The following is a 26,307-nucleotide window of genomic DNA, read 5'->3' as shown; positions in this document are numbered from 1 at the left end:
TCTCTTACTATAAGCCAAGTTTTATAGCAAACAGAGTAATTAGGAACTTTATATTGTTGCCCATATGTGGATATGTAGCCAGGATCCAGAGGGTGGAGATGACTTACCAACAGGGTTCTCCTAGGAATTTGTGCCATGAATACAAATCCCTGCACTCATTAAGGGATCTGATTCTGCTTGGACTTGACACACCTAAGGGACCTCTGTAGGCACAGATGTGAAGGAGATGTCCAGGCTTGTGTTTAGCAGAGCAGTGATCCCAACAACAGCTGGCCTTATCACAGATAAGCTGGAGAAAAGCACTATCACACTTTATTTTAGTATGCTACAAAAGTCTTTGTTGAACTTTATTAGGTACTTTAATACCAAGCATACTTTGAAGTAACAAAAATTATTGTTATTATTACTTTTACAGAAAATCAGGTATTTCAACAGTTTTCTTTACAGTTTTTTTTGACTTAAAAAGAAATTACAATTGACAAGTTACAATGGAGTGGGATGGGAAGGTGATAACATTTAAAAAGATAAGACATACTATTCTTACTGAGTCAACATTTAATGATGTACATCCTGGTATGTCTCTCCCTTCTGACTGTGTACAAATTGTACATATTCACTGAGCTGCCCTGGCAGGGTTGTGATGCCTTGTGATGGCGCTTCTTTTGCAATGTTTGTGTGTATTTAGAAAGGGCTTTTACATTACAACATCACCATGATGCTAAACAAAATAATATAATACAAAGAAACCCTGTTTTGGTGATTTCTGTCACAGCAAAAGTGCCATGACTGCAATAATGTGGGATAGAGGGAAACTCAAGGAGCAAATGAAGATGTGATATGAGAGCACGTCCAGATAACAAACCCTTTCACAGGCTTTGAGGTGTGGGTGTGGTTGTGAGCCAACAAGAGCAGAGAATGAGGATGGGCTTCACTGAGACACCACTTAACAGGGACTCCTGAATGCATCTGGCCCCTGAGGATGTGCATTTTCCAGCTGACACTGGTTGGACTAACCAGAGATTAAAAAACCTGTCTGAAGTGGGCCCTTAAATGAGTTTATGCTGCCTCATGTGTGAACTACTTGGTTTTTACCTTCCATCCCCTTCAGGTCAATAGCAGGTATAGGGAAGATGTTTATGGTGATTGACTGATTTGGGTGGGGTTTTTGACCAGCTAGTCCTGGTCCTTTAGAAGTCAGAAGAATATTCTACATCCAGTTACAAGCACAGTTTCAGATTAAAAAAATTATTTTTTGTAAATGCTCCCAGATTCACACATAAATTTACTTGTCTGACATTCAGGTGAAGTCAGTGCCACATTGGTACCCTGGTTAGATAGAAAAGTTATCTAATTCCCTGTATTTGTTTACTGGCAGTTTGCTTAAAGATAATTTTTCTTTCAAAAGTAAAATAAATTTTTTTGAGATTCATGCACTAAATTATGGAATATTTTTTGTTGTGCAGTCAGTAGTTAAAAAGCAGTTTTAACTCATGTTTTCCTCATGTCTTCAGCATTTTGCACTATTTGGGATCAACACTAGCAATTATTTATTATTTTAGCCATTTCCCCTGAAAGCCAAAGAATGAAGGAACAGGCTTTAAAAGCCCTGAAGGAATCAGCACTGGAGTGCTCATTTTGCACAGGATTAATCCGTGATACACAGGAGAACCCAGAGGCACGAAGGGAGCGACGTGCTCATGGCCAGTCCCAACCAGGACAGATGTGTGCCCTGGTGGGAGGGTAGAGAGGAGCAGAGGGGGAGTCCCTGCCTCCCTCTGCTGCTCTGTGCCTGCTGCTTTGCATCCAGGCCTTGCACCAGGAGCTCCTTCTGTGCCTTCTCCTGTTTTACTTCTCAGTGGCTTCTGGAACTGAATGCACCCTGTGGGACCTGGGGAGGGAAGGACTTCCCTGCCAGTGCCCCAGGGCTGTTTGCATCCAGCCCTCCTCACATGGCTATTTGCAACATGTATTTGCTTACTAGTCTGTTAATTTTTGTATTGAGTTTAAACTCAGAACTTTACTGAGTTGTGTTGAGTTTAAACTTAAGGCCAGAAGGTCTCTTTAGATCACCCTGTCTGACTGGCATTAGCATGGGCCAGACAGTGTCACTGCACAGTTGTATGGCAGAACAGGGGAACGAAATGCCCTTGAAGTGAGCAGCAGTGTGTTACATTTAAGGGGTTAATTACTTTCTTCTGTTAAAAAAGAAATCAAGGGCTTTTATTTTGTCACTTCAAATACAAACAATTCTATGCATCTTGGGAAGTTATAGAATTATGATATTCAGTCAGACATACCTTATAGTATATATGCTTCATAGAACTAGAATATAGGTCAGAAATAATTTTTGAGTCTTAAGTTTGTTACAGACATATTAATTGGAACACATATGCAGTAAAAATTGAGAAGCTTTACAGTTTTAGTCAACTTATTATACAGTGAAGTAAATGAAGTGCAGCAATGTAGCAGTAAAAGTTATGCTTTTTCCACTAGGTGATGGAAACATTCAGAGTCTATAAATGCTAATTTAAGAGAGATGTCCTAACAGCTTCTTGGCTACTGGGATAGGAATAGTCTGAAGTTAACTGCCTCTCTACTGTGAAAGGTTTTAAAGCTTTTTGCTTTCCGTCCGAATAAAAAAAATGACATTTACAAACCTCTTCAATGCATATATATTACATATGTTTATCTAGCAACAACTACACCCCTTTTAATTTATTCCCCAAATGTGACTTTTCATGCATGTCTTCTGGATGCTGAATTCAGCAACAGTTTCTAATGAGCTGGTGTGTAATCCATGATTGCATTTCTCTTCTGAAATCACTTCCATGTCTGGCTGATCTATGTTTAGAAGGTGGTGCTTATCCATCAGGCATTTTTGCACTTGTCAGCGTTCTTCTCTGTTGGAGGCCCTTTCCCAAGCTTCTTCCCATTTTAATGTTGATGTACAAAAGCTGTTATTCATTTGTTTTGTGCTCATTCTAGTGAGGATTGGCTTAGTAGGACTGCAAAACAGAGAAAAGAGAGAAGCTGGTTTACTGCCAGAAAACACAAAAATGTTCACTCTGTGCTTAGCTTAGAGCAAGCCTCTGACCAATATTCTAATGCACTTCATTATATGTATTTCCATTTGTCATGAAAAGTGAAAAATTTAATCTGTAGGTAGGATTTGTAATCTGAAATTTTCAAAAATAATTTTTCATTAGCTAATTGACACAGGAAGTCAAAAGAACGAGATTATTTCATCTAAAGTTTGAGCAATATGAAAATAAAGATACAATGCATGTGGGGCAAGAATGACATTTACTAGATGAATACCATGAACTGAGTTAAAATCCTGACATTTCTGTTCCATATCAAAAGCTCCTTTCCCTCGAGGACACAGCCCACATTTGCAAACATGATAAAATAATGCCTTGTGTTAAATTTCAAGTGAGGGCAGAGGTGTGGGGGTGTTTGCACATCAAACTCTCCCTTAAAATCTAATTCCCACTGCCCAGGTTCCATGTACTTCAGTGGAGCTGCATACAGGGCGCTGGGCCTGGGAGCAGAGTGACAAAGGTTCCCCTCCTGGCTGCAGGTGACAGCCCCCGAGCTGGTGCTTCAGGGGCACCCCTGGAGCTGGGGCTCCATGAGCAGATCTGTTTGCAAGCACCCACACACAGGCAAAGGTGGAAACCTGGATGCCCCAGCATTCAGAGTGAGCAGAAGGTTCCTGCACCGAATGAACTCTGCCAGTTCACCCTTAGCTGGACTGTCTCAGACCCCTGAGGCCAAACCATGAAGGCAGGCAGCCTCTCCACTGCCTCCTGTGCAAGGGTCACTGCTCAGGGGGTCTTACAAAGCCACATCCTGGGCCAGAGGATGGCCAACGTCATCACTACCCCAGTTCCTGTACTGTAACACAGGGGCCTCTGCAAGAGACTGCTGGAATGCAGAACTAGGGGTAAATCATGTTTTTTTGTCACAACAAAAGAAAAAGAATGAATTTCATTTTGAAATGAAAGCAAACAAAGAATTTCAGGACTAGAAACACTTAAAAATATTACTGTAAGAAGACCGAAATATTTCATTTCCTCCCCCCATATTACACTTCTGCCATCCCCTCAAATTCCCTACACCCTTGACTCTTGTGCTCACCTTGGCCTGCAGGTAATTCACCCACATTCCCAGAGAGCATGGTGCCCCAGGGCAGGATACCCAGACCTTAAAGCCTGGGGTGGTGGTACCAAGAACCAGTGAGCCTGGTGGTGGCAAACCCTTCTGCCATGGACCTTGGATGCCTGCTTCCCCATCAACTTCCAACAAACTGACATTTCTCAAGCAAAGTTCGTGTTGGAGGAAAATTCCAGACTTGTTCAGCATGTATCTATAGTCCAGATTTATTTTACAAGACACTTTTAATTAATGTTGCTGAGACTAGAAAGTAGCAAATAAGTATGTAAGAAGCATAACGTGAACTAGGGAGGGAACTGAAAAAGAAAAAAATGGGTCAGTTTTTTTGTGTTAAAAAATTAATATGAAAGATAATGTTCACTGTGGTAAAAACATTTTTATGATCAGAGTATGTAATGGGATGGAAGTTTCCAATTGTAAAAAAAACAAACCCTTGCAATTCATACCTCCATGAGCTTCCTTTTACCCTTTGAAACATTTAGCAAAAATGAAAGATAAAGTGTGGATGAGAAATGAAGATACTTGTGATAAATAAAATCTATTACAAATGGTCTGAGTCTGGAACTTTGGTGTATTTTATAAATGTGGTTACTAATGTTATTATTGTGGTAATTAGTGATATAGGTAAACAGCACTACCAAATAAAGTGAATGAAAAAGTGCCTGAGCCTCCAATCTGTTTATTTTCTGAGATAAGGGGGTTTGTGGGCCTCTTAAACAATCCATATTTGGTGAAACTGAAATCTGGAGAAAGATAACTTTGTGTGGTAAGGAACACGTGCCCTAGGAACAATTATAGCTTAGCAGAACTGAATGAGCCATTTCTTTCAATTATTTTTAATCATAATTTCATGTATGTTATTCAAACCCCTAACACTGCTTATTGGATTCCAGCACCACTCAGAGTTTCAGCAGCAACATACTAAGACCTTCATTAATTCTTTGGACAAATTTTGCATGCAGGTGTTGTACACATGGAAATGAAATTTAACAAATGCCATAGCTGACAAGACATAAATAAGTTATTCACATGCAACATCTCTCAGTCTGTTTTGTATCACACCACAGGCTTTTGAAGTTTGTTTTCTTAGAGCTACTTACAGTGCTGCTGCCAAGAAATCAGTTAATGGAAGCAGTCTTCATGGAAGCTGTATTACCCAGCCACCCAGGTGCTCTGCTCTTAAGTTCCCTATTTAAAGTCTTTAAAGGCTGCCTGTTAGGCTGACCTCACCACAATGGGGTTACTGCTTATAATTGACACACTCAATTAGGGCAATCACTTCTGCTGACTGCAGAGCTGGGGTATAGTCAGCCTGGAGGGATTTGCAGCATTTTCGTGTTTATGTACATTTCAGAAAGAGGACACTGAGGTTTGTTTGTGGTAAAGATGAATCACAGGGAGATTTCCAGGTTGCTCCCTGACAAGGTGTAAAAGACATGCTGAATTTCAGATGGTCCCTTCCATGCTGTTGCTGTAAAGTCAGTAAAATGAACAGTAAATATGGAGAGAAAGGCAGACCTTCTAGGTTTGGGTATCTATTGTCTCAGACAACCTTAACACTTTACACCACTAATTGTCACCAGCCATATTGAAATTATCTTCACCACGTATTTGACTGGTATCTAGAAAATAAAGCCTTTTCAAGTGTTCATCTTTTATTGCTGACTCCAAACACACACAACTGCTTTGCTAAAGAGCAACTGGCCACTAAAATGTGGTGCCACCAAAATTGGTACAGTTACAAAACCACATCAGCTGGCAGAAAGCCATGGGTTAATGAGGTACCAGAGATTTCCACCCAGGACCTCCACAGGATTCCTCCAGCCTAAACATCATCTCTGCTGAATGCTTGCACTGTGGGGAGTGTATGGGAGGTGATGAAGGATGAGAGAAACATTGATTCTGAAGCTCTGCAGTTGAAAATAGACATGCTGAGGCACCTTGGATAACACTGCTGTCTGGTCTGTAGGGGGAGGGGCAAAAAAAATTGGACGAGTTCAGTTATAATGAGGTGTTGGAGTTCTCACCTTTCTGCTTATAGAACGACAGAATCATTAAGGTTGGGAAAGACCCCTAAGACCATCAGTTCCAACTGTTAACATAGCATTTCCATGCTCACTCCTAAACCGTAACTCCAAGTGCCACACCCACACATCTTTTGGACACCTCCAGGGACAGTGAATCCAAGATTTCTCTGGGCAGTGTATTTCAGTGTCTGATAACTCCTTTGGTGAATAAATTTTTCCTAATATCCAATCTAAACCTTCCCTGGTGCAACTCAAGGTCATTTCCTCTCATCCTGTCAGTTGTTACTCTGGAGAAGAGACCGACCCCCACCTGGCTACAATCTCCTTTCTGGGAGTTGTAGCATGATAAGTTCCCCCCTGAGTCCCCTTTTCCCCAGGCTAAACATCCCCAGCTCCCTCAGCTGCTCCTCAAAGGACTTGTCCTCTGGGCCCCTCACCAGCTGTGTTGCCCTTTTTGGACACACTGATCTGGGTCAGCTCCTTATAACCACAGGGAGATGGTTTTGTTGCTTACATCAGGGTTGGTGAAATGCTAAGTGTGTTAAAACTCCACTTGTAGCCACTGCAGCCCAAAATTCAAACAGGAACATGTATTCATGGCCTGGACAATATCCAGGTGTATGTAATTAAAAGGCATGAAAGGCAGATAGATGCCCAGCTGCACAAGGCAACCAATGACCCATTATCTCTTATTTCCTTGAAGATAGTCTCTTTAGAACACATAACAAACCCAATTTGAGTGGCCTGAGAGAATTATTTTACTTTTCATGTTATGAAAGAGAGGATTTATGTATATTCCCATTTCCCTACCTGCTGTGGGTGCCTTTTCCCTTTTGATGCACTGAGCATCCTTTACCCTGGCCTCATGGGGAGATGCTTATCCATCACTGGAGAGTGGCCCTGGGGCAAACTGTGCTCTCAGTAACCAGCCAGGCACCAGCTCAGGTCCTCTCCAAGATTCCTGATGATCCAAGATGAAACTCTAGCCCGTGTTTTGGGGAAGCTGTGCACAGATCATACTGGAAAGAGCTGTATGGCCAGGAGGAGAATAAATGGTGCACTGCTGCCTACACCTGCACTGCAGCTGAGACACAGTAAGGAGGGTACAAGGCTGCCTGTGGAGATGGAAAGGAGAATGGACAGAAATTCCCCAACTGTTTTACTAGCAGTGCTCTTTGAGTGTTTCACTGTTCAGCACCTTCTCAACAAAATGTGATTAATGACCTGTCCACACCAGAGCTGCCCAAGGCGTTTCCTCCTCTCCTTGGCAAACAAGCAGGCAGGATCTGGCAACCGCCTGCTCTGCCATCACTCACAGCTACCAAAAACTACCTGAAAGGGCAGGGGTTAAAGAGAATGCACAGTAAACCTTGAGGAGTTACTAAAACTTTTACAAAATTTTGGAATTGAAATTGTGTGATGGTTTTGTCCATATGGCATTAGAGGAAAAGCTCATCTGAGCAGAAGGTGTGTGAGCTTGCTCTTCTGCTGCAGCACTTCCTTGCAATAAAATAGAATTGAATCACATAAAAAATGACAAGATTTTTCCCAATTCAGTATGCAAGCCCTGTGAAACCAGAGCTGAGTGGAACTGTGGGACTTATTCAATCTGCTGGGTGGTATCTTGCTCACCCTGTTAGTGGCAGGAGCTGAACTCCTGGGCATGGCTTGTGGGAAGTGTTTCTAGGACAGTAGGAAATGGTTTCAGGAGCATGCAGGAATTCTCTAAATGTGTGGCTCTGGTGGTTTTGCTGTCAGAAGGCTCAGTTCCTGGCTGCACAAGCACATTTCCAGCATGTGGCAGGATGCTGTGGTGGTGTGCTCCCCTCCACTGCTTCAGCCCTAACCACCAGGGGGGTCTGATGGCTGCACCCAGCTTTCTCTGGGCTTTGGGGTGGGGTGGCAGCCTGGTAGCCAAGGGCTGTCTGGAGTGGTGGGCTGCATGCCAGGATGTCCCCTTGAGGAGGGGATGTCACCTGTCAAGGTTACTCCTCAAAGCTGCGAGATTCCTCACTGCAACAGAGCCTTGGTAAGTGGTTAATAGCACACTGAACTTTGACATCTTAGCTAAGTGACATAAAGGATTGATTGTGCAAATATAATCCCTCAGACATAAACCACTGAACAAGTCTGGGACTAGGATTGGAGTCAGGCACACCTACACTTCTCTTTGAGAAGGGGTTTAGAACACAAGGGAATTCTTTCTGAACCTCATGCTCAATGACAGGGTCTCTGGCAGTTTTGTCTGCTCTTGTCCTCTATGCAGTAAATAAACAATCCTGCCATTGAATCTTGTTAAACCACTGTAGCATTTACAATTGAACTTTGTTAAATCACTGGTTTATATCAATAAAGTACATTGTTGCTTCTCTCTTGTATATTGCTGCTTCTCTCTTACAAGTGCAGTTGTTTCCATGCATGGCAGATGGTTTCAGGGCCACAGGGGCAATGATGGCTGAACAGACAGAATGCTGTTTTACTAGACATTGTTTTCTGAGAAGAAACAGGAAAAGTTGAAGGATCCAGTGAAATCAATTTTTCTAGGTTTCCAGCATGTGTGTACAACACACAGCTGGACAGAACTTTGCTGTCAGCTTACAGGCTGTCATTCACAAGAAAAAACCCAGTACACCTAAAGCTACACTCCTTGAATACTTAATGCACTCAGCAACTGTCCTACCCTCCCTGACAGACTGTGGCCAAGTCCTGTAGTTTTAAAATCCAATTCAATCTTACATTGTATTTTCCCCCCTTTTTCTATTGTATGTGATGACTGAAACATGACAGGAGGAAATGGATGTTGGTTCAGGGGCTGGTTGCAGACAGCATGCTGTGGGTGGAGAATCATGGAATCATTGAATGGTTTGGGTTGGAAGGGACCTGAAATGCCTGAAATGCACCTCATTCCAACTCCCTTGCCATGAGCAGAGACACCTTCCACTTGACCAGGCTGCTGAAAGCCCATCCAACCTGGCCTTGAACATATCCAGGGACAGGGCATCTCTTGGCAGCCTGTTCCAGGGCCTCACCACCCTCACAGTACAGAGTGACACAGCAGGGATACATTATTTTCTGCATTGTTGAATTCTCCAGACAGAATGTTTCTTCAAGCTATTATGACAATAAGCAAAAGGCCCCAGGACTGAATGTGGTTGACAAGAAAAACTGACCACAAAAAAGGCATTGAGCAATGAAGTGTCACCACCTTGTGCCAAGGTATGAAAGGAGACATGAAGAGAAACAAAGGGAAATTAAATCTGAAGCCCAGAGTGGGTCAGGGCAGCCTAACCATTTGTGGTCTTGACTTCTTTAAATTCCTTTTTTCTTCCAGACGGAAATTTTGAGAAAGGTGAGAAGATGTTTTGGGCAGAGAGATCAGATAGAGGTTAGGCCTGGAGATGCATCTCGCATAACATCAGCCCTCTCACAGTCAGACATGAGATGTGAGGCTCTAGGAAATCTTTGGAGCAGGACAGGACCATCCTGGGGTGACTAATTTAATCTTAGGATGGTTCCCAGCATGGATGAGTGCTGTTGGCTTCTGTGGGTCTGTAGACCTGGATGAGATGGGAGGCCTAAATCTGAGATGGACAAAGTGAGGTGTGTGAATCCTGCAGTTATAATTACCCTGCACAAAGTCATTAATTGCATGCATGGAAGAAGAGGGAAGCTGCTGCCCATGCATGGAAGATCTTCAGCATGAAATATCAAACTATTAGGCAGTTTTGTAACAAAGCCTGAAAGATTAGGCTTGTTTGTAACAAGCTATCAGGGACCTTATCTGAGCACAGCTTGAGGATGGGTATTTTTAGTTCTTTTGGGGTGTGCCATCGTGCACCAGGACTGTCTTCCTGGTGAGCAAATGGCTTTGCAGAAGCTGGGTCTGAGATTCCAGCCCCAGGTCAGGAGGAATCAGTTAAATCAGGTAAGATCAGTTAAACAGCTTGAGGACTGACTGGGCAGGATGCAAGCAGCAGTCCAGCCTGATGGGAAGGCATGAGCCAGGTTCCATACAGCAGTCAGCTTGGCTCTCTTGTCAGTGGGACTGTGCCTGAAGGAGCAGGTGAGTTTTGACTGAAAATGCTGCGAAATGGGGTTAGAGCAGCTTAAAGAAGGCACCTCTTTAGCGCCTGACACTTTTCTTATCTCTGAAAGACCCTACTTCAACTATGCCTAAATATAGCCAGCTGGCAATGGCAGGCTCTAAAACTCTGAAAATGGGCAGGTTTCAAACTTCCCTGCCACCCTTCCCAATCCCTGGCTTGGGTGGCTTTCCTCTGGTTTGAATGCAGCTCCAAGAATACAACATATGTGTATTTATTGGTGAGAAAGACAGGAGAAGAGTGACAGGCAAGGGAACAGAGACCTATCCAAGGATGGATCAAGCTGTAGCTGTCATCTCTGTCATCTGCTGGCACCAGTCTGGGCTGGTGGAAGCTGGGCTCCCTTGGGTGATGGCTCTGCTTGCCATGCCTCACTATGAACAGCTTTTGGGCTCCTCATCTGGGCAGCTCATGGCTGTCCCTCCAGGGCAGGCATCACCATCCCTGCTGCTGTCACACACAGAGTGTGCCCTGGACACGGGAGGAGGCTCTGTGTCTGCCTGAGTGGGAACCAACACACTGGGATGTCGAGATCAGATCCTGCTCAACAGTGCGCTGCCTTTTCCTCCATTTCAATATTTGCTTCTGTCACGAGAAGGAAGATTTTTATCATAATGAACAAACACATCAAAAAGCCTCCTATTCTTTCTCCTAAAGAGTTTTCTTTGACTGTGGAACATCACAGAGACGCTCCTTCCTCTGGTGGTCCCTTTCCAGAAGGCTCATCAATTTGTCTTTTGTACTTGGTGGTGTTTCTGTCGAGTTTGGCAGGGGAGTCACGTCTCAAGACAGGTTTGCTGGCATGGGAGATCTAGTATGTTGTTGGAAGAACTGGCAAGAGGCTGAAATGCCTTCATCAATAATGTCTTTCACATGAAGGAGCTTCCTGCTCTGTAGAGTTGTAGGCTCAAGTCAAGCAAAATCAGTCACTTGTTGTTCATCTATTTTTATTTCCTCCATGTGGTTTGCTGCAGTCTTTCTTTGCCCAGATGGTCAAATAAATTGCTGTCACTGAACAGGAGTCTCTGAACGGTGATTCCTAAACTCTTCCTGTTCTCTAACTGTTTAATGAGAAAATGTTTCACTTTCTTTATATTCTGCCCATTTGCTGTAGCTGGTTTTCAGTTTCTCCCCTGGAACCCAGAGGATCTGTAGGTATTTTTGTTTGTTTCTCCAGCCTCCAAGCTGCGTGATCAGACTGCCCAAAAAGCTCTTCATTGTCTGTATTTAAAAACTGTTACAAACACTGATGTACTTGTTTATAGGGAGCTTCTCTGAGGATCCAGCCATGTCAGTGAGGTATCTTGACAAGGTTCTGGGCATACCAGCCAGAAAATGTTTGGATTGGCATTGTACAGTCTTTTGGCTTTTTATTTTGCTAGCAACATTTTATATTTACCTTTAGCAGCATTGTATCTTCCAAGAGTTTTCCTGTGCTGGGCAATGTTAGATGTTGACATTGGCAGGTTTGTTGGTTTGGGGAAGCAAACCTTGGTGGCACTGACACAAAGCTGTCCTTGTCTGTGCTGGGCCATCGGGGCAGGCAGGAGGCAGAGCCCAGGGCCAGCGTGGGCTGGGGGCTGTGGGGAGCCCTCAGTGCTGCACTGCCTGCTCAGCCTGGCTGGGGCTGCTCTCCTGTGAGCACAGAGAGGGGGAGGCAGTGCTGGGAGAAAGCCAAAGTATTGCAGCAGAGCCTGGAAGGTGCCAGCCAGGATCTCCGTGTAAGGAAGCTGCTACGATGGGGCTTATTTTAGTGGTGTGACAGAAAGGGAGCTCTGCTCTTTTCTCAACAGACTGCATTTCTCCAGATGAATTCACAATTCACACAGCGAGTGTTTCCTCCTAACAGAAATGAAGAGGGCTCTGGCAGTTCTTTGGTCATTCCAACACGACATTTCTGTGAATTAAATTGCCTTTAAAAAAAGCTGATTTTTAAATTTTAACATAATAACTAAAACATTGCAAGAAGTTCAAATAAAGAAAATAAGAAAAATATCAATGCTGATGAACCTTAAATGCTGCAGAATAATAAAAACATTTAAAATCTCTTTTTTTTTTTGGTCTGTGTGAAATGAATTTCCCTGTTCTTTGGCCAGTGCAAAAGCTGTGTGACCTGGGAACATGGCACAAATCCATGCTGAGCAAAGACACATCCAAGGATTTCCAGAACTTTTCCAAACTTTTTCTTTGTATGTACTTGTGCTGGAGGGAAGAGAGAATTTGATGCATGAATTGGGCTGGAACTGAGTGGGGCTCTGGCCTCAGGGGCTCACTGTGGAGGGGAATGGTCCTGCAGCTGCAGGGCTTTGTCCAGGGCACCTCTGGGGCAGGGGCTCACCAGGGCTGTGCTGTGTGTCCTTCATCCTGTCACACTCCTCTCTGACTGCTTGGCTGCTCTGATGCTGGGTCTCCACCAAAACCTGCTAATGAGCTGCAAATATTGATCCCATTTGAGAAAGATACAGGTGCCAAGTTACATGCTTATGGGCAACAGAAAGATAATGATCTGGAGCTGCTTTGGTCTGAGATTTCAAATCTGCAGTTTAGTGATTAGCTTACCAAGCACAGGAATGTTAATTAACTCTCTGTATACTCTCTAGGCAAATAGGAAGTGTTTGGAACTGTACATTATGCTCACAATTGTTTCCAAGGTACGAAATTACATGTTAAACTACTGAAAAAAAAAAATCTCTGTGTGGTTAGATGATACTCAGCTAGAAGAGAGTCTGGATTTGGGAGTTGGCAAAGCCAGGGTCTAGGGAGAGGGTGAACTTTTTGGTGAATACCATCTGTCATGAAAAGACATTATTTTTTGTCATCTTCATTTTCTTGCTCCAAACCAAATTTGTGCAGGCTTTGGACAATTTGTAAGGATTTATTATTGCTATTAATTTATATAATTCCTTTAAACATTTTCTTGAGTTGCTCTAGAGGTGTGAAGGGCACTCTTGTAAAAGAAAAAGAAGAGATTCCTTCTCTGAAGAGCTTTCAGCATGGAAAGCAAACTGCAATCAGCAGTGCAGAGAAAAAAAAACCAAAACAACCTATCCCAGAGAGGGAAGGGGAGGCTGTGTTAGGAAATTGCCAGCTGAAAAGCATGCAGAAAGCCAAGCTGGTTTGCAGGAGCCCTCAGTGACAGGTGGACATGGACAATTTTCCTGTTTGGCTATTCCCACCAATGACTATAAGACAAGTCTTGGGTAAAATGCACCTTTCAATGTAAGGATGCCCTTGTAGCAGCAAGAGGCAGCAGGGCAGTCTCAGGCAGCAACTAACCAAGTACCAAACACTAACAGGAAGGGGGGAAATCTCCAGCCCACCATCTCAAACCAAACCCCAGATTCACCAGGATTCCTCAAAGCTCAGTCACTAGTTTCTCCAAGACAACAATAATTCAGAACAACCTATTAGATAAAGAAGACAGTGATACAGGTTTGTTCAGAATGAAGCTGATCTGTAGAAATGGGGGCAACTTAGACAAAGGGGAAGAAGGTCAGGTCCAGCTGCATCTGCACAGCTACACCTGCAGCTGGAGAAGAGCTCCAATAAAGACTTCCACCCTCCCACACCCTAAACAAGTAATATTTGTCCATACTTCCCTCTCATTCTGGTCCATTGGCCAGGTGAGCAGTGGGGGCACAGGGGACCCTGTGTGTGCCCTTGGGCTGGGCTGCTCAGGGGGCAGTGCCCCTGCTGCTGGCCCTGCTGGGGCTGAGGCTCCCGCCGAGGCTCCCTTGCCTCAGGAGACCCTGGCAGTGCTGAATCCCCAGGGCAGGTGCTGCCTGTGTTTGGTGTCTGGCACGGAGTCACCTCCTTGTGCTGAAATAATACTGATGGATTTCTGCTCTGCAGCGATAGCTTGTGTGTGCAGCTGGGTTAATGTGTGTCAGCTGTCATCGTCCCTGTCAGCCGCTGCTGTCACCAAGCTGCAGATAAGTAAATCTGTGATGATGCATATCCCAGGGAGAGCAGGGATTAAATATTTCATCGCCTCAGACACTGGAACAGCTCCTAATTTGGTGTCCTTTCCTGGAGGTCACATCCTCTCGGATCGCCCAGCCCTGGGGGAGAGCAGAGCCTGCCTGGGTTTCAGGGGCTGCAGGGCTGGGCATTGCTGGCAGCAAGGTCCCTGCAGCCAGGGCCAGCCAAGCTGCTGAGCCAGGCTGGGCACAGTTAGAAATCAGCAGAAACTCAAGGAAAAAGTAAAACCTCCTTTTCTTCCAGTGGGCCTGGTAAGGCAGTTGAGCCTCTGTTGTGCAGACCAGGGACAAGTGGCCAAGTGTCTGTCTCTGTGACACGCTGCTGAGCACCAGCACCGTGGACTGAGCCCCTGCCTTGTGTGCTGGCTCCCTCCACGTGGGCAGCACTGTGGACAGCTGTGGTCAGGTAAATGTGCTGGTTTCATGGTGGTCCCAAAGTGATGGGCACTGAACCCTGGGGATGAGCTTGGAGGTCATTCCTGCACCCCTTACATCACCGTGTGTCCATGCTCTTTCTTCTCTGCAGTGATATGCAAACCCCTTTGCTAGCAAAGTCTCATATTATCAATTGCTTTGAGACAGGAAAAAAAGCCACAATTCAGATTTCTTCATTCTCCTGGACTTTTATGGTGTTAGCCATAGGAACTTTATATTGAAGGAATTTTCAGTGCAAAATACCAATTTGTTGAGACTGAAATTTTCTCGGATGCTTCTTTTTTTTAACACATGAAAGGAGCTATTCTAGGGAGATGTGGAAAATGAAAGAAAATGCTCTGATAAACAAAATCTTGGATACTTTTAGACTAACTACCTAAAGAAACAAATAAAAACGAAAATGTCTCCTTTTTTTGAACCCCACTGGAAGAGGCAGAAGACTCATCCTGTTAGTGCTGCTCAGGGAATAAAGTCCTTGTTTTCCAGAAAGACTTAATGAACCATAAACATTCAAAAACCAGGAAGACATATAAACATGAGTTGTGAAAAGCCTGATTTCTTTCTTATTTCCTGAGAGCTAGTGGTTTTCTTTGCAATTATGAGGCACAGAAGGATGATTTTTGTTTGTTTTTGCTTGCATCTTTTTTTTTTTTTTTTTTTTTTTTTTTTTTAACTGAGATTGAAGTACAACACGTGATTCAGAACTGGAACTTGGAAAACAGAAAGCATGAGCAGTTGTGACACTTCTAGAGCTGCAGGTAATTCTACAGGCATTTCATCTTCATCCCTTCCTTGTCTTCATGTGAACTAATAGCCTTCCTTTGCTGTGCTCTTTATTTGGACAATATAGACTGTATCCTCCATATGGCCATGTTCCCCCATGGGTCTGTGGTTGCACTGACTCTGGGATCAGTAGCTGGACCTCAGCAGAAAAAACCTGAGGTTTTGCAGATGGATCTTTCTGTTATGTAAGGTCTCCAAATCAGTATTCATCTGTGCACTGTGAAATAGCAGCATTTTTGCTTCTTTTTGATTTTTTTTTTTCATGCGGGGAAAGTATACTTTGTGCTGGCTTCTTACATAAAAATAGCAAACTTTATGAGATGCATTTCCCTCAGGCCCCACAGAGTAGAATTTGTTCTGTAATAAGAGACCAATGTGTTTTAATTGCTTGTTGTAGACTATTACCTGTTAAATTTTTCTGACAGTGTGACACCAGCAAAAAAAACTTCTTTTCTGTTTTGCTTCCTTCTACTTTAGAACTGTCAAACAACCCTAACATCTAAGGATAAAACATGACAGATGACTCAAATATGTGACAGGTCATAAAATATTGATTCTTCATGTTACCTGCTAATGAAACACATGCCACCATGGCTAAATCTTCCTTGCTTTGGATTCCTGACTTATAATTGTTATAATTCCAGTTTAGGTTGTAGTCTAGAATTAGGAAGCAATGGGTTTTGTCCCCAGAAATACCAAAGCCTATAAATAAGGGATCAGTTCTACTTTTCTTTAACTGGTGGTTTTTATCTAGACTCCCAGCCACATTTTGTGTTAAAATCTCCATCTGATGGAAACCCTTTTGGACCTTTCTGGTTCCTTTTTGACTCAGTAGAACCAAGCCAATTCCTAACACCATATTATTATGAGAAGCACTAAGGATCAATCAAGGACTTCCCATTATGATTTTCTGATTTTCTTCCCCAAGAGAACCTTCTCTTGATCATGTATGAAATAAATAATATTTACTAGATTTTTTTTTTCAGGCTTTTGGCATTTTTCTGGTTAAGCTTATATTTTTTAGTCTTTTTATGTAATTTTCAACCAGCAACAGCTCAGTGTGGGCTTTCTTGTCTGGTCCTACTGGATCCTTTCTGTCAAATGAAGACAGTATTGTTTTGGCTAGAGATTTCTATGTAAGATCTTCTGGCAGGAAGTAGGGGATGGTGCTCTACCTTTCAAGGACACTGAACCTACCTTTCAAGCAAGATCTGGAAAACAATGTTCAAAACTAGATTTGGAAGCTCTTGAGCAAGGATTGTGTCTGGTACAAATTCTGTGTGCTTGGAAGGTTATCTGTTTTCCATTTCTATTAGCCAGACTTCTAAAAGAGTTGAACCATGAATCTGAAAAAATCTAAAAAGCATTTAGAAAATCTCATAGCATTTAGAAAACTTTATTTAAATAAGTTGATATGAAAACAAATTTCAAACAAGACTTGTTGAAAAAACATACTGTTAAGAGGTGATTAGTGGCTCACTGTCCAGCTAAAGGACTGTATTTATTAGAATTTCATGGGAATCTGTCTTAGGTCTGATGTTATTAAAATACTGTCACTAGCCACGTAGATAGTGGAATAGAGGATCTCCAATGGAATTGAGGATTTTCTCCTCCATTTGTGGGTCACAGTAATTCAGGAGGTGCACCAAGTGTGTTGTAGGTCAGAACAGTATTCAACATTTATAATGAGTCAGAGAAAAGATCTGAAAACCGGGAGACAATTCAATAGCTGTACCTGAATGGGCAAAGGAGAGAGTTGTGCAGGATAGAAGTTAAGGACCAAAGAACCACATGACTCCACAAGGCCCTTCTGTTGTGAAAAATAGACTAATGCCCTACCATTTTGAAGAAACAGAAACAATTATCTGCAAGGTGCACAAAGTGAGTCTCCCAGGCTGCTCAGCAGGGCCCCAGCTGCATGGTTGGCTTTTGGCACTGGACTGTAGGGGAGAAGTGTTCCTGCCTGGTGAGTACAAGAGGGGAACAACAGGAGTGTCAGAAGTCTTGGAATTCTTAATGTAAGAGAAAACATGGGCAATTGATCTGTGCAATCTAGAGGAAAGGAGACTTAGTGGATGTACCACTCTTAACTCTGAAAAGAAGCTGCTGGAAAATGAAGGGAATAAATCATGGGAATGTGACAAGTAATGGCTTCTTAGAGAGCAGCCAGGGAAATTTCACAGATGTGAGGAAAACCCTGTCCAAGATAAAGTCCCTTGGCCGGGGGAGCAGCTGCTGAGGGTGCAGTGGGAGCTGCCAATGCTCCCAATGGGGCCCTGCAGTGCTCCCCCCCCAAAATGCCCCCAGTCCCTGCAGGCAGGCAGAGCTGAGGCACATAAACCCCACATTGCACCCACTGACATGCAGCAGGGAGGCAGGAAAGGAGAAGTGTGCCATGTCTATGTTACAGCCCCACAGGAGGGACACAGCCTGGGAGGATGCTGGGCTGCAGGGCAATTCCTGAGGCAGGGCTCGGGGACAGTGGTGTCCTGCTGTTCCCCCTCACTCCAGCTGGACTACATCATGTACTTAGGAACATCATGTTTTCTCCCCAGGTGACTTACACAGAGGGCATTTCCACTGATCAGGGAAGAATGATTCCCCAGCCCATATTTCTGTGCCAACTGTACTGTCTATTTTTAACAGCAAGCTGCCATTAGCATTTGTTTGCTAAAAATAAACACATTTCAAATGCAATTCATTACCTAGTGCATTAGGGTAAAGGCAATTTATTCTTCAGTCAAGAAGAAATATTTTTAAGAGATAAATTGGTTCATGCAAATATCTGTGACTTGCACTCAGTGCACGTGGTACCAGCAGAGACAGTGCTCTGATTTCAATTGATGGGATAGATCACAAAATTCAGGAAGCTGCTGAGAAGCTCAGTGCAACATCCTATTTAACTTAATTAAAAACATGATGACAATTATGTAAGAGAAAAACAAAAAAAGAGATGTGGGGTGCTAGACACAGTTCTCCCTTTGAACTGCAGCGAAACAGAAGGGGAACAAATGGGCAGATAAGGTTCTTGAGAGGGGTGTTCTTTATTATATTGATGGTAATGGCTCCCTAAAACCTAAGCATCACTGTTTCTGACTCACAGAACAGGGGAGTATTACAAGGGCACAATTCTGAATCAGAAAATGCCAGTACAGAAAGATTTTAAAATGGGTTTAGAGGAGCTGCTAAGCCAGGAGTTGGATGGTGATCTCTGGTGAACCTGTCCTTCATGGATCCCTTAGTTTCCTTTTTATTAAAAAAACAGCTTCCCAAATGTTTTGGGGAAATAAGGTACTTAAAGCAAAACTAGCTATCTTTTGGCAGGAGGATTTGTAGGGCATGTAGTGAATTCCTGCTCTGAAGGATCATAAGTAGGAACTGAACCTGAGCCTCACATGCCCCTGTCTCCTTCAGAACAAAAATAATGTGCCATAAATAAATAAAAAAACATAAAAAGAAAAAAAAATCGACTCAGAGTCCTCAGGATATATGGGGAGAAAGCAAAGTTTTCAAATCCAGCCACTGCTAATGCACAGGTCCTGCAAAATCGGCACAGTCTGATTTTCCCCACTAGAGGGGACTGCAGTATCTGGAGTTACCTGCTCACTCAAAGCAGTTCTGGTAACTAAGAAAATTAATTACTGATACTTGTAATATAATTCAAAACAGTGTAAAATTGGAATATGGTGGAAACCCTTATTAAATGTACAAAATGAAAAAAAGAATAATTTGGATTTATGTTCCTACATTAAACAGTATTTTGAGGTTGCCAGATTAAAAAAAAAATTAAAGTCTCCTAATTTTTCTGAAAAATGTGGGGCATTTTTCTATACTGTTTTGCAATGCACATATGAAATACTTTAAATTAAAATACACTCTAACATCAGAAACCTAATCTATAAAATGCTCCTGATGATTCACAGTAACTTGCGTCAAATCTGCAAAAACCGACACCTTGCTGTCCCCAAAATATTTTGGTGGCAGGATCCTTAGCTAATTGTAAATACTTGAAACAAAATGCAGAAGGAGAGAAATAAGAGCCCAGGTGTGCTCCCCACCTTAGATGTGCTGCTGGGGGATGCCACAGCAGGCGGCACAAGGAAGGCTCTGAAAGTGGAGAAAACAAGTTCTGACTTCTCACGGTCTCTTATCCTTACAGTTTTGGCAATTAAGCATTTCCAGGTGCCTTTTTCATCAGAAACAGCCATCAAAGCAGCACAAGTTAAAGCACATGTGCAGTTGTTGAACTCCAGGATAAGGAATAACAGAATCAAAGAATTGTTGAGGCTGGAAAAGGTCTAAGATCTTTTATTTCAACCTTTAACCCATCATCACCACTATACCATGTCCCTTAGTGCCACATCCACACAACTTTTGAACACTTTCAGAGTTTCTGACAGGGGCACTTTCAGAGACAGTTTCTATCCCAGTTTCTATCACTTCCCTGGGCAGCCTGTTCCGATTCCTGACCATTCATTCAATGGAGAAATTTTTCCTAGTATCTAATCTAAACCTCCTCTGGTGCAACTTCAGGACATTTCCTCTTGTCCTGTCACCTGTTACCTTCTCTCAGGTAGTTGTAGAGAGTGATGGGGTCACCCCCAAGCCTTCTCTTCTCCAAGCTGAACAACCCCAACTCCCTCAGCTGTTCTCTGCAAGGATTGTGTTCAATGTGCAAGCACTGGCGCCTGCTGCCAAGGGCCAAGATTTGGGTTTGAAGCTGGTTGTTCCTGCCAACAGGTTTTGTTTTGTTTTACAGAGCTTTATTTGCATCAGTTCTTCCTAAGGGAGCAATAGTGGGAGATGCCTCCCTCATCCTGTCATTTATCCATGTGTGGGTTGTGCTGCACTTCTGCCCTGCCACAGGGGTGATCCTGTGGGATGCCCTATTTGCACTTTGCTCACCACTGCATCCCTTTGGCAGGATCAACCCCTTGTTATTACTGCTCTTTTGCTGCAAATCATTAAACCAAAACTCGTATTTTCTCTCTCTGCCAGGTGCCACAGTTTTCTTGTCTTGGTGTCAGAGGCTCAGAGAGCTGCAGAGGTCAGCAGGAGCCTGCTCCAGCCCCTGCTCAGCTAGGGCAGGCCACTCAGGGTCATGCCCAGTCAGGTCCAACCATGGACACTCCAGCACCTCTCTGGCAGCCTGCTCCAGTGTTTGACAATGCTTGCTGACAAAAAGGGTATTTTAGAGTTTAAATGTAATTTCCGGCATGTCAATTAGTGTCTGTTGTGTCTTATGCTGTGCCCAGGCACCACCAAGCAGAGTCTGGGTCTGTCCTCTTCACTGGGCCCCCATCAGGTGTTTGTACACACTCACAGGGTCCCTACTGAGCCTTCTCTATTCCAGGCTGAGCAACACCAGCTTGTCCCAGACATATTTATGAAAAATCCTTTTGCTAGGATCTTTTTTCCTGAAAGGTGAGAAGCTTCAGCTTCTCCATGTTTTGCTGCTTTGGAATGTGATTTGGAGAATTATTTACCCAGCATGTGAAATTGTTTTCACTTGATGACCAACAACAGCCACCTGTGTCAAGGCTGTGAGCAGTCACAAGATTTTATTATCATTCTTTTCTTCCTTGCTAGCCTTCTGATGAAGGAAAAACTATTCTTTTAGTATAGTTTTAATATAATATATCATAAAATAATAAATCAGCCTTCTGAACATGGAGTCAAGATTCTCATCTCTTCCCTCATCCTGGGACCCCTGCAAACAACACCACAGCAGCTCTTTAATCCTTTTCTCACAGGAGAGTTGCTCCAGTCCCTTTCTCATTCTCTTGGCTCTTCACTGGACTCCCTCCAGTGTGTCCGCATCTCTCTTGCTCTGAGGAGCCCAGCACAGGGCACAGCACTGCAGGTGTCACCAGTGCTGAAAGGAGGATCCTGAATGGATTTGGCACAAGGGCACATCATTACCCCACAGGTTCCAGAGCTTGGTGCCCTCTGGAACTCCAGGTCCTTTCCTATCAAGCTGCTTTCCAGCTGGGTGCCCCACAGCATATCCTGGTGTGTGGGCTTGTTCCTCTCCAGCTGCAGGACTGGGGTTATCCCAGCTTCTCGTGGTTCCTATCCACCCATTTCTCCAACCTGTTGAGGCACCTCTGGATAGCAGCATTAGTCTCTGCTGCTTCAACACTTCTCCCAGTTTTTCAACTGCTGAATCATCCAGATGGACTTTGTGCCACTGCTCTCAGCCCTTTAAGCTGGCACTTCAGCCAGTTTTTGGTCCACCTCACTATTTAGTTACTCAGCCCTTCATCACCTTGTCTGTGAAGTTATGGCAAGCACCCAAAATCCCTGCTCAAGTCAAGATGAACAATGCCCCTCACTGATTTCCCTGTGACCCCTGGGGCAGTCATGTTGCTGTACAAGGTTTTCAGGTTTTCTCAGGTGTGATTTCCCTTTTGTAAGTCCAGGCTGACTACTTCCAATCAGCTTCTTGTCCTTTGTGTTTGGAAATGATTTCCAGAACTATTTACTCCATGACCTGCCCAAGGACTGAGGCAACACTGCTGTGTGTGCTGCTCCCCACATCTTCCCTCGTGGAGATAGGAGTGACACTGAATGTCTTGTCTATGGTATGCCCAAACCTATTGAGATTATTTAACTACTTTTTAAATTCAGTTAGTGAATGCAAAAATTATTTCCATGGTCATCTTCTTACTATGGGAATGGCAATCTTTCCAGGTGCCTCCCCCAACAACAGTTTTCCTTGATTGCTCCCTCCATTCCAAACTCTTCATTTGCTGCTGTTCTCTTTCCAGGGGGTGTGGCAGGACACCAGCCCAGTGCAGCTGAGTCCCTGGGATGTTTCCTCACACACTGGGCTGTTTCCAGAGGACTGAACCTCTGCCACAAGCCCATCCAGCTGCTGAGAGGAGGGAGTGCAGTGGGAACTGAGAGCGGCTCAGAGGACAGAGTGGGAAGTGTGAAGATCTTTTAAAGCTCCCTTTTCTTCTTTCTCTCCCTTCCCTAATCGATTCTTCATCCTGAAGGAACTCCTGTGGGATGCTGCTGTCAGAAACTTGTCTCCCTTCCCCCCTTATTTCCATTGCTCCCTTTGCAGGTGACAGGCAATTTTCTCCCATTTATTAAGGTTATCTTTTCCTATACCCATCACAGGTTTCAATCTCCTCTGTCCTTTTCTGCTTTCTATTATCTTCTTTTTTATTCTAAGAAGAGCAAAGAAGGGAGCACTGGCATCCTAATTATTTATATGCAAATATTTCCTCTACTTTTGTCCTGATTTAGCAAAAGTTAGAGTCCTAAAGGAGCAGCCAGTAGAGTCCCTTTTGTTCCCATCAGGCATTCCTGCAGCTTCATTCCTGGCTAGCAAAGCGGTTTGCAAGACCAATGGAAAACTGACATTCTTTTATCCTTGCTGCAAAATTTGTTTTATAATTATACGTATCCTATTCTAAAATGTATATGTGGCCTTAATCCTCCTAATATGTAGGGCTTAATATGTATAAAAAGTCTGCTATGTATGTTGTCTCAGCACAGAATTTCAATTTCTAGAAAGGCTGAGACTGAATTAAAAAGGAAACACTGTGCATGGCAATGAGCTCATTTTGACAGGCTGAATTAATTTTAAATAATAAGGAAGTAATTTCCATCTCACTAAATTCCTGCATTTTTCTGTAAAAATAAAACACTATAGTCAGAAAGACACTCCTGAGAAGTGTCTCTCATAGAGATAAGCAAACCAGATAGCAATTAAAAAAATAAATAAATCATAATTACAATAGTAAAAGGTAGCATTAAGTATTAATGCACTTCAAACCCAGCTACTTTGATTGATTTCTGCTTTATCTCATTAGCTTTATAATCAGAAAAAGTATAATCATATGAAGATACATAGATTTAAGCACAGACAAATACCTCCAGCAGTTAGACATGGCTGTTTTAAGGATGCAGTCACAACTGCCTGATGCAAAAGAAAAGACCATGAGGGAAAAAAGATTTAGAGAAAGAGCAGCACCATCCCTGGTCCCCACTGTCCAAAGGGGCAAATGAAATATTCTGTGGATGGTCACATAGGGGACATGGCTTTCTGTGCTGAAGCATGACCAAAAGTGATGGCGCTTGTCATGGCAACACCCATCTGGAGTTGAGAAGTGATGTTCAACTCTCTCCTCTAGGAGGGGGGATTCCCCTCTCTACTCCAGACTGGTCAGGAGAGTTTTCCCACCCAGGCTGGGCTCACCACAGGGCAGTGGCACTGCCGGGGTTTGCACAGAGCCTCAGGGTCCCCCTTGGGCCTGGGCTGTGCTTTGGTTAAAGGGCTGGGCACAGGAACACCCTGGTAGATCCATGGGCTCCCCTGCCAGGGGAGGACTGTAACCACCAGACACCCTCCTTGAATGATGAATTATTTCCTGCACAGCATCAGGAGGAGCATCTAGGTCAGGGGTGTCTGAGCATCCTCCCCTTCTCTAGCATATTCTCTAGCATATTCTGAGCCAGGGTGTCAGGCCCTTTCCCACATTCAAGGGAAAAATACCTTTTTTAACCAACAGCATGGTGATTTGAACATCTGCCTGGGAATGGGAGATCCTGGTGCAGCTCTAATCCTTGCAATAGCTGCTTGACTACAAAGCGTTTTCTAAAATGTATCTTTCATTTCCTGTAAATGAAACTGGGGAGAAAGGGAATATAAAAAGCAAGATCAAGGATGACATTGTAGCCTGGTGACAGGGGCACTAAACTGTGGAAAAGGTGATCTGACTTCCCTTCTCTGCTCCCATTAATATTTAATAGTCATTAAATTAACAGTCAGGGACGTGTAGGATTAGCTACAGGTCAACATCCTCATACTTATATGTGAATGAATGAGATAGTGCTGGTGTGGAGGGAAATAAGCTATTAGCAATGAGCATGGCCAGTATGTCAGTAACAGACACGAATTTAAATGATTTAAACACTGTCCCTGAAAACCAAAACAATGAAATGGCTGCTCCAATACAGAGACACACACAAACCCTGCACTGGTGCTGAAACCTCCAGAACACACACCTATAGAGATGTGAAACCCTTTGGCAAAAATCAGCCCTTCCTCTCTGTGGATTTGCTCAAAGGATTTGCAAGAGATTGACACTGCTGATCACAAGGAAAACAGCCATAAACAGCTTTTCATGCACTCAATAGCAGTGTTCTCAAAAGAGCCTGTGAAGGATGCTGTGACTGATCCACCTGCACTGCCAGGAGAGGAGCTGAGCACCCCTGCACCAAGCCATGAGGCTCATTTTCAGGCTCATTGGCAGGCTTGGAGTGAGTGATGGCTGCAGCCACAGCAGTGTCCTCCTGCTCCCCTCCAGCCTGGCCCTGACACTGAGGCACAGGAGAACCTGAGGTCTCTCCTGCAGTTCCTTTTTTGGTGCAGCTTGGGAACACCACTGACTGCAGCTGTTAGTGCAAGATCCCCTCATCTTTCCCATGCTCTTTAAAATGAAAAGCAGTCTAATCTGAAACAACCTTTCCACTTCTGATGACTCTAATCTGAAACAACCACCCTGAGGACTCTGCTGGCCAGCTTGTTCCCTTGTCCCTCAGTGGAGAGAAGGACAAGGGGACAAGCCTGTTCATCTATTTTGGTGGATTTGTTTGCTGTCTCCCTGTTTAGGGAAGGCTTCCACCAGCTGTGGTTTCCTCTGCAGATGAGCAGGGAGGAGGAGGGCTGTCCTCCACAGAGGGATGCCTGCTGGATTTGACCAGACAGCTCAGAGCTCAGGCAGCTTCTCTTCCCACAGTTGCTAAGAAACCAAAAACAATCAGCTGCTGAAACAACAGTTTAGTGCATTTTCCCCTCCATTTGTCTCATCCCATCAAGCTGCTGGATTACAGCAGCTTTAAGAATTGCTGGGCTTTCCCTGTGCTTCTGGTGGGGAGGGCAAGCACAGTGCTGGGGAGGGCAAGCACAGTGCTGGGGAGGAGAGTTTGGCCTCAGTGCCTTTTGCAATAGGGCTCCAAGCACACAGGTTGTTTCCATGTGTGGCCATCAGGGCTTTCCCTCCCTTGGGCTGTCTGCAGGGCTCTCAGGAACACCTTTTCACCTATTCACCTATTCAGGTGTCATTCCAGAGCCCTCTCAGCTCCCTTTTCAGTCAGCACATCCACCTGAGTCACCAGCAGCTCCAGCTGTGGTTTTAATGAAATCTGTTGTCCAGTTCCTACTTCAGTGTTCCAAATGTCTTCATTTATCCCCTTGCAGGCCTGGCTTTGGCTCTCTCCTTGCCCACAGCCACTCCCAGGTTGCCTGGGAGAAGGGACAGTGATGATTGCCCGGCAGGATTTTGGAGTGCTATCAGGAAGGAGACCATTTGGGTTTCCCTGTGGCTGAGAGCCAGTGAGCCACTGAAGAACAAACTCCATAGGAGGTTAATACCTGCTGGGAACATCACCCAGGAGAAAACTCCTACCCACATTTAGCTGCAATAATAGGAACAAATGAGAAAATAGACTTGGGAAAAAGCATCTTTAGTCAAGTCAGAGGTAGGTTTACAGATCTCCTATGTGTGATGTTAGCACAGGGCATTTGTCTCTGGTTGAAGGGGACTGGGAGGCTGCTAAAAAACTTTGGGGAATAACCTTGCCTGCATAAATGCCTATGTGAACTTCACTTCTTTATTTCTGTGTCATGTCAGCTCAGCTGCATGTTCACTATTAATAATCAGCCCAGCTCTGTAGAGTCTCACAGTGTCTTGGAAATGTCACCTATCAAGGTACACAAATAAAGCTAGAACAACCTCAAAATATGAACTGCTCTGTGTGTTTGCTAATAGTTCTGTGCTGACTGTG

General features: G+C 43.9%; 1 protein-coding gene across 3 annotated transcripts in view; it reads right to left on the bottom strand.

Annotated features, from left to right (window-relative positions):
* Positions 1 to 2,025: 2,025 nt before the first annotated feature.
* Positions 2,026 to 26,307, bottom strand: part of LHFPL3 (LHFPL tetraspan subfamily member 3) — a 235,574-nt gene continuing 211,292 nt past the window's right edge. For all 3 annotated transcript variants that reach the window (XM_054274240.1, XM_054274249.1, XM_054274232.1), the window contains one exon: positions 2,026 to 3,005. Coding sequence is in view for 1 of the 3 variants with exons in the window: in XM_054274232.1 (XP_054130207.1) it covers positions 2,977 to 3,005 (29 nt within the window). In the remaining 2 variants the exon portion in view is untranslated. The remainder of the gene's footprint in view (positions 3,006 to 26,307) is intronic.

This window comes from Melozone crissalis, unplaced genomic scaffold (assembly GCF_028551555.1).
Source record: "Melozone crissalis strain CALT ecotype California unplaced genomic scaffold, PUWL_Pcris_2 ptg000004l_1, whole genome shotgun sequence".
Taxonomy (NCBI): domain Eukaryota; kingdom Metazoa; phylum Chordata; class Aves; order Passeriformes; family Passerellidae; genus Melozone; species Melozone crissalis.
The sequence above is the reverse complement of the archived record's forward strand: the minus strand, read 5'-3'. Positions and strand labels throughout refer to the sequence as shown.